This window comes from Bidens hawaiensis, unplaced genomic scaffold (genome assembly GCF_021521415.1).
Source record: "Bidens hawaiensis isolate Kalapana, Puna unplaced genomic scaffold, B.hawaiensis_p1.1 tig00078578_1, whole genome shotgun sequence".
Lineage (NCBI taxonomy): Eukaryota > Viridiplantae > Streptophyta > Magnoliopsida > Asterales > Asteraceae > Bidens > Bidens hawaiensis.
The window spans coordinates 18,626-27,424 of NW_027503463.1; the positions used below are offsets into that span (position 1 = coordinate 18,626).

At 34.3% G+C, this 8,799-nt stretch overlaps 1 protein-coding gene across 1 annotated transcript; it reads left to right on the top strand.

Annotated features, from left to right (window-relative positions):
* The first annotated feature begins 3,464 nt into the window (after positions 1–3,464).
* Positions 3,465–4,276, top strand: LOC143606961 (uncharacterized). The gene has a single exon (XM_077082568.1). The coding sequence runs from the start codon at positions 3,567–3,569 to the stop codon at positions 4,242–4,244; it is 678 nt and encodes a 225-aa protein (XP_076938683.1). The 5' UTR covers positions 3,465–3,566; the 3' UTR covers positions 4,245–4,276.
* The last annotated feature ends 4,523 nt before the right edge of the window (positions 4,277–8,799 follow it).

Genomic DNA, 8,799 nt, shown 5'->3' on the forward strand with positions numbered 1-8,799 from the left:
CGCAAGCTTTTATTATTCTTATAGCTCGTAAGACGCCACGCGCGCAGGCTTCATTATTCTCATAGATTCGTAAGTCGCCTCGCGCGCAGGCTTCATTATTTTTACAGCTCGTAAGTCGCCTCACGCGCGCAAGCTTTATTATTCATATAGCTCGTAAGACGCCTCGCACGCAAGCTTTTATTATTCTTATAGCTCGTAAGTCGCCTCGCGCGCAAGCTTTATTATTCTCATAGCTCGTAAGTCGCCTCGCGCGCAGGCTTTTATTATTCGGCGTGCTATATCTTATTCATGCTAGTGCACCATCATTATCATAAAAACCACAACACGTCACCATCATGAAGAAAACCTCCCAAAACTCAAAGACAATAAAGATAAGGCCGAAGAAAAGGGAAAAAACCGCCTCACGCCCTAACACACCTCATAAAGTCCAGCGCTCCACCTAAACGCTTGCGCGCCCAGGAGCAACGCTGGACTTGGGGGGCTTGTAGGGGTATGGTACTAAACCCGGTTTTACGACCCTGAATTTATTATGTTTGGCTTATTTTATTATATGGACTAATACAATGTTATTGGGCTGAGGGGGTTTTGTGGAGGTAACCCTAACTGGGCTAGGCCCATTAGGGTACCATGATGGTGGCCATGAGGCTCCCTATATAAGGAGGTCTCCACCTCCTTATTAGGGGTTGGTCATTCTCAATAAGAGCCACCACCATATTTTTGTGTCTGTGAACAAGAGATCCTGGAGATTTCTTAGCGGTCACCTCCACACCCCAAAAAGTCATTGCAGATCCCAACCAGCCGGAGAAGAAGATCAAGACGTGGTTCGTTCATCTCGAAATCCGTGGAAACATCGTCATGGATCAGGTCAGATTCATCTCGTGCTTCGACAGTTTCATATATTACCCAGAAATCAAGTTTCATAAATTAACGATAAAGTATATATTTGGTTACCTTTTGTTTTTGAAATATCGAAGTAAATCAGTTGGTCGTCTCCAAGAATTACCAGATGTTGCAAAGCTACTTGTCCCATTAGATTAACTTGTTGAAATCGAACTTGCTGAGAAACCAAAAAAAACTATGGTTTTTGGAGAGAGCACTTTCGTGCTGATAACGTGTTGTGAAACTAGCCTAATAGCAAAACAATAGTAGAGAGACATGTAAAGAGAAAGAGGAAGATTTCATTAATTAGGTGTGTATTACAAAGAGGTACATGAGATGTATATATAGGATAGGAAAACTTAGGAAGAAAGCTAATCTATATTAGGTATTGATAACCACAATATTATATATTTATAACAAGCACGACTTTCTCTCTCTTTTTTATTTTTAACAAATACATGAATTAGAGAATGTTCAAATACGGAAAAAAGTATTTAAACATAATAAACGTTAGAAACAAACCAAGAAAAAGGTACTTTAAAATCCATTTTAAGTTTATCATTAACAAAACGTAAGAATTAGATTTTTCTATCGATTTGAGAATAAAAGGCATTATGAACTGATTGGATTCGGCTACATGAGTGGAGAAGAAAAAAGATGTGACCGAGATGGCTAATTCAAGTTGCTAGTGAAAAGAAACCATAATAATTAGAATATAATACCGTCGTTTTTAGCTCCACGGATTTGTGCGTCAATTGCCCCGACATAAATATATTATATGAACTAGGGATAAGCAAATGGTACTGAGTATCGATATCGAACTAGTACCGACCGTATCGAAACAAACATTTATTTACTAGTAGCGGTACCAAGTTTATAAGAAAATCGAGATTGGAAAATTCAGGATTGGTACCATTACCGGGATATGTCGAGTTTTTGCCTTCAGTGTTACTATTGAACCAACTATTTTCAATATCGATACCAAATATAAAAAAAATCAAAATCGGTACTGATCGATACCTGTATGGTACTAGACTCATCCTACTTTAATTTTAGTTCATAGTTCCTGAGTATGAAAAGGAAAATGTAAATAATTTTATAAGCCCTATGAGTAGAAACTTTGTAAGTTTCAAAAAAGAGCAGAAAAACAATTTAAGAGAGAGAGAATACAAAAGAAGACGTTTTATGTTATGTATGTCCCGCCGAAAGGCATCCATTTACTTTGGTCGTTCCTCAAAAATGTGTGATTCCCTCTTCTTTCACACTCCACTCCCACGCGCGTCTCTACTTCACTCTCGTCTTGCAATACGGATTTAATGATTTATTTAGCAACAAACATACTTCATATTTCATATCGTATTTCTTACGATACCACATAAAACAAATTAAATATTCACTAAATCATTTTTTTGAAATGTTTGATTTTAACAAAACTGTTGCTTTATTTTAAGTGAAAAACGGGTATAAACATATGTAATTATTTGCCATTCATTTATCTATATTTATGAACATAGTCGATGTTCATTTATTTTTGTTAGTTTATATATGTTTATGTTCCTTCAGTAAAACTTTAAGTTTATTATAATTTACTCTAATATTTTGAAATTCAAAGTATCACATTTATAATTTAGAGTGCTATTATTAATTTTTATATTCATCGTTCCTTTTTACTTTTAATTGACGTTCGCTCAATTATGTCTGTTTATCTATATTCTATTGTGTTCGTTTATTTATCGTACATTCATATTATTATCGAATGAACATCAATGAACGCAAACACATTCACTTTCACTGTGCTTCTCCCATTCTCGGCATGTCTCGTAACACGTATCATAATTCCAATAGTCCAGCGTAGTCTTCCCCCATTACTTTGCATATAAACATATATGTTTCATACAAATTTGCTACTAAATATGTATCTTAAGTTATAATTGGCATACACCAACTTATCACACAATAAAAATACATAGTAGATAATATAATTTTATAAATATAAGTATCATAAATTATAAACCAATTTTATTTTTATTTTTTAAACAACAATTTTATTGTATGTTAGGCCACCGCACTCACCATTTCAAAAAGCCTCGTTGTCCTACTATGACCAGACTATGTTGTCGACTTTTAACCGGACTCATGCTAGCTTTAGAGTTTGGTTTGGACGTTTCTTTGGAAAAAACACCGTTGGTTGTCACCTGTTAATTGTTGTGTCATCACAAGAGCATAACTCTCTAGCTTAATACGTTGTGAGACGAAACCCCATGTGAATTTAGGATTTGACTGGCAATATTGCAAAAGACCTAATTCAAATCTTTTATTGTTATAATCCACTAAAATAATATAATTAATAATCAAAATTAGATCTTCACTAAAAACCCAAACCAACTATCATTATACCACAAGTGGTATAGCAATTTGAATTTAAATAATAATTACGTTTATTTCAAGACCTAATTCCAACAAAAGGATACAAAGAACTGAAGCCCACTCTCCCAAGTGCGAGTAAGCATCGAAGTGGGTGTAACCCTACCTACTCATTTTATTTAATTCCGATTCCTAACCTTCCTCTAAAGCTCTTTATTTGGTAACCTAAAATTAAAAAAAAAAGTTAAAGCATCACATAACATATCATTATTCCACCACAATTTTTTCAAAAGTATCCCACACCACACCACCATACCAACACCATGAGAAAACTCTACCACACCAAAGGCAAAATCCACCCTTCACCACCGCCACCATCACCGTCATCCACCACCACCTCCGACCACCACCTTTCACTCCTCCCTTTTGCCATAGCCACTCTTGCCGCCACTCTCCCACCACAAGACCAACAAGTCTTGGCTTACCTTCTATCCATCTCTGCCACCACCACCACCAATAATAATAACAAATACCCCACCGGAAAAGTTACTACCAAGTCCGGCAGCAGTGGAGACCACGCGCCGCAGTTTAAGTGTAACTGCTTTAGATGTTATACTAGCTTTTGGGTTCGTTGGGATGCTTCGCCAAACCGGAAAGTGATACATGAGATTCTTGATGCTTATGAAGATGGATTGACTCGTAATAATAACAAGAAAAATGGGAAGAACAAGAAGGAAAGAAAGAATAACAACAACAACAACAACAATAATATTAATATTAATAATAGTAAGGGTTTTTCTTCATCTTTAGCTTTAGCTTCTGCTACCTCTACAACCACTTCGATTGATATACACGCGCCGCCGTGTACGGTGGAGAACACGAGTCAGGAACTGGTGGACATAGAGCAAAGGAAGATGGACGGTGGAGATGAAAAGAGTGGGTCGGTACGGAAGATAGTGAGTTTCATCGGAGAAAGGATATGGGGTGTATGGGGAGTTTGATTAATATGTAACAAGGGTTTAATTAGTCATAATTACAGAAAGTAAGTGATTTGCCTGCTTTTGTAAATTTTCCAGAAGAAGGCATTTAATTCGTCTGTTTGGATACAAATAATATAGTGTTATTGATTGTTCTTAGTTCTTGCAATTATTTTTGTAATAGCTAGGCCATTCAAATGGGTAGAAGTCACACTGCCCAAGGCAGTTTTTTTGGTTCATAGTTATTTAGAATTATAAAGTTAATGCAAAATGGCAATATTTTAAATTTGTATTTTTGAAGCTCAATGATAAAAGTTAAAAACTATAACATTTTATGATAATAATTTATAAACTGTTTTTAACTCGTAATACTTGTAACTTTTACTTCCTATGTTAATAGCAATTTTATTTTAATAGAAAAGTAACTATGTATGCTTATAGTGAATAGTTGATTGATTTTCCTCTTTATTAGGGGTTATAATATGTTTTGAAATGGCATATATAAAAGTCACGAGAGTTATTTCTCTTTTAAAGTGAGATTTTTTTGGACGATAAAAGTATGAATATAAAAGTATCATCGGTCACATTATCAATATCATTATTATGGGTCAATAAATAATAGTTTAAATATTAAAATCCAATTTTTCTTGTTTATAGAAAAAGTATATAGTCAGTTATTTATAACTTCAAAATTAAAAATTTAACCTGCTAATTTTTGTCAATGTCTTTAAACTGTTAACCCAGGGTGTCAAGGGTCGCTTGTTTAATTACTAGCTAACGTGTCAAACATGAACGAATTGAAAAACCATTTATCGGTCGATAGTGCCAACAGGTTGAACCGGTAACCCATTTATCAAGCGGTAGTGCCAACAAAATCAATGAAGCAGTAATAATTTGCAACCAATTTGTTAATACATCAATTCATGTCTTACTTTTGTGACGTTGAAGCTACCAAGTATAATAATGTGTATTGAATGATTTAGTTTCCTGAAGCGTCAAGTACTATGGCAATTGAAAATTTGATTTGGTAGGTTGCCTTTGAGACGACTTTAGTTTAACAACTCCATCCTTAAAATATTACTTATGTTTAAGATTGGACTTTGGAGTTTGGAGAATAAAAGGTCAAAATGAGGTGCCAACCTTGTCGGGAATTCTTTCTTATCCATAAATCCAACAAAACCTTGAATTTATTTACCGCTCATTGTATATGTTTTCATTAATTGGTTGGATATAGAATCCTTGTCTATTATTGTTAGTTTTAAAAAAATTATTTAAATATCGCACAGAATCTAATTACGTCTACTGTTAGAATTAGATAAAAACATTAGCTCTCTCATTTGATACTTTTCACAATACACTATTTTATGCTAATCGTACTAATGCTTTAATGCACCATCATTTTATTACAAACACATGTATTTAGTTTTAGAACGCATGAGATTTTTACTATATTTATTATAATGCTTATATCTAGCATATTTAGTTTTCTCGTGTATTTTTTCGATGATATGTTTTATAAAGTTGGGATGTCGTCGTAGCATACCTTTTGTATTTACGTTCTTTGTATAAACTTTGTTCAAAACCGAGTTGTTAATAATGTGTGTCAACAAACCTATTTCACCTCACGGTTTGGTTTTTTTCATTTTTTCGTATAAAGTTACGTCGTCTACCTTGTCGTCATTCTTAAAATATAATATAAAACTTTTGATAAATATTTTGTTGGATCAAATATCATTAACGCTCATTTTTATCCGAAACCCGAAACCCAACCCGAGAAAACACGTTCCCGAACCCGAACTAACCCGACCCGAAAAACCCGAACCTGAGAAAAGACTAACCCGAACCCGAACCGAAGTTTTTGGGTTGGTTCTCGGGTTTGATTTATAAGTTTCAAGTCAACCCAAATAAACTTTTAGTTTTGAAATTAAATATATTTTTTGGCATAAAAGGCTTAGTGTTAACCACTAAAGTTATCATAATATGGTCCTAATTAATTGATTGTTGTCATTACAACTATTATAGATCGATTGTTTATTGTTAATTTATATGTTTTCCGTTTATTATTAATAGCAACCGCAATCGAACACCAAGTCACGCCCGATTGAAGATGATTATGGTTCAAGTTAGTTTTACTCTTCTTTTAGATTGTTTTATCAAGTTATGTTGGTTTATGTCACACCCCCATCTTAGGGCCTAGGCGTGTGACCACAAGTTGATACCGGTTTTGTAAACACATCAGAGTTGCGGGTTTTATTTTAGCGGAAGTCTTTAATAAAATATTATTATATTGAAAACTTATTAAAAAGTCGGGTTTAAATACCCATTCAATGTTTACAATACATTTCTTTAGAAAACATAACTCTTTTGTAATATTTTGAAAAAATATTTAAGCCATCAGATAGCATCTAATGACTATAAATCCAATCTTCTATTTTTTCTTGCTTGTATGTTCTAACCTTTCTTGTTTCCCGGTAACAAGGGTGGAAAATACGTCAGCACAAAGCTGGTGAATAACGCTGACTCTAAAATCTCTTTTCAATACCTTTGTGAAACTATCAATAATACCTTTGTGACTACTCATTAGGCACCCAACTAAATTGGGATCAAACTACCCTAAGTACCATGTACAATTAATTATATACACAATATCATTTCTCTGAACAGTCCCGTAGATCTTCAGAGGCATGTTGATGATATGCATGGCCTCGGGGAAATGCTGAGTCACCATGTATGTTTGAATCCAGACACATGTATACTCTTAATCAGAGTGTTCGTTTCTTATTATTGTAACACAAAGTTTTAAACATCCAAACTCATTATAAAAGGTTTGGGGCGTATTCACATGTTCTATTTATAATAAGTTTCTGTTACTGATTCCTGTTTTCTGATTCTATCTCTTGATTGGTTACCTCGGACCTATAGTACGAGAATAACCTTTGTATAAATAACTAGATCATCGATCTAGCTTCAGACATTTAGTCCGTTTTTGTATAGCGTTAACCTTGATAAAATCATTTGTTTATTCAAAACATTTGGACCTTTAGTCCCTTTGTTTGTTTATCAGTTGTATGCTCGTTTCTTTTTCAGAAAGAAACATCTATACTGAGTTTCTTCTTCAAGAAGAAACATTAATTTCTTTAACTACAATCTCTTGTATTATATTTCTTATTCATAAAGAAGAGAAATATGCATTTTGTCTCCCTGGTTTATATCCACATTCGATAAGTTTACCCCTGAAAAAATTTTTGCGAACTTTGGGCCACTATGTTTCTCCGGCGGGTCAGTCTGTGCCCCTGCCGTCAGTTGGCTGACAAAAAAAGGTTGAAATGACCATTTTACCCCTGAGCTTATAACTAAATCAAAAAATTCTTTCAAATAGTGTAGCGGTCGGGGTTCGAACCCCCGACCGCTAGGTTAACAATAAGCAAAACTTACCGTTTGAACTAAACAAGTGTTTGTTTATAGTTATATTATATGAAATATATATTCTTTACTAATTTAAAGAGTTTCTCATCCTCATCATCATCTTTTCCATATATCTATATTTCCATATATTTATCCTTATAATCATCATATATATCATCATATCTATATCATCAAAATCATCATATTTTTAAACTTTTCACCCGAAACGAACCGTTTTTACTAAACTTTTCGCTCGAAAATAACCAAACGAGTCATTTTTTTAGTAAACTTTTCGCACGAAAACAACCAAACGGGCTTTTTTTTAATATACTTTTCGCCCGAAACCTACGAAACACTCCGTTTTTTAATAAACTTTTCGCACGAAAACAACCAAACGAGCCGTTTTTTAGTAAACTTTTCGCCCGAAAACAACCAAAACGCGCAGTTTTTAGTAAACTTTTCGCCCGAAAACAACGAAACGCGACGTTTTTTACTAAACTTTTCGCCCGAAAACAACCAAACGAGCGTTTTTTAGTAAACTTTTCACCCGAAAACAACCAAACGCGCCGTTTCTTAGTAAACTTTTCGCCCGAAAACAACGAAACGCGACGTTTTTTACTAAACTTTTCGCCCGAAAACAACCAAACGAACGTTTTTTAGTAAACTTTTCACCCGAAAACAACCAAACGCGCCGTTTCTTAGTAAACTTTTCGCCCGAAAACAACCAAACGAACCGTTTTTAGTATACTTTTCACCCGAAAACAACCAAACGAACCGTTTTTTAGTAAAATTTTCACCCGAAAACAACCAAACGAACCGTTTATTAGTAAACTTTTAACCCGAAAACAACGAAACGCTCCGTTTTTTAGTAAACTTTTCGCCCGAAAACAACCAAACGGGCCGTTTATTAGTAAACTTTTAACCCGAAAACAACGAAACGAACCGCTTTTTAGTAAACTTTTAACCCGAAAACAACTAAACGAACCGTTTTTTAGTAAACTTTTCACCCGAAAACAACCAAATGAGCCATTTTTTAGTAAAATTTTCACCCGAAAACAACCAAACGAACCGCTTTTTAGTAAACTTTTCACCCGAAAACAACCAAAACGAGCCGTTTATTATTAAACTTTTCACCCGAAAACAACCAAACGAACCGTTTTTTAGTAAAATTTTC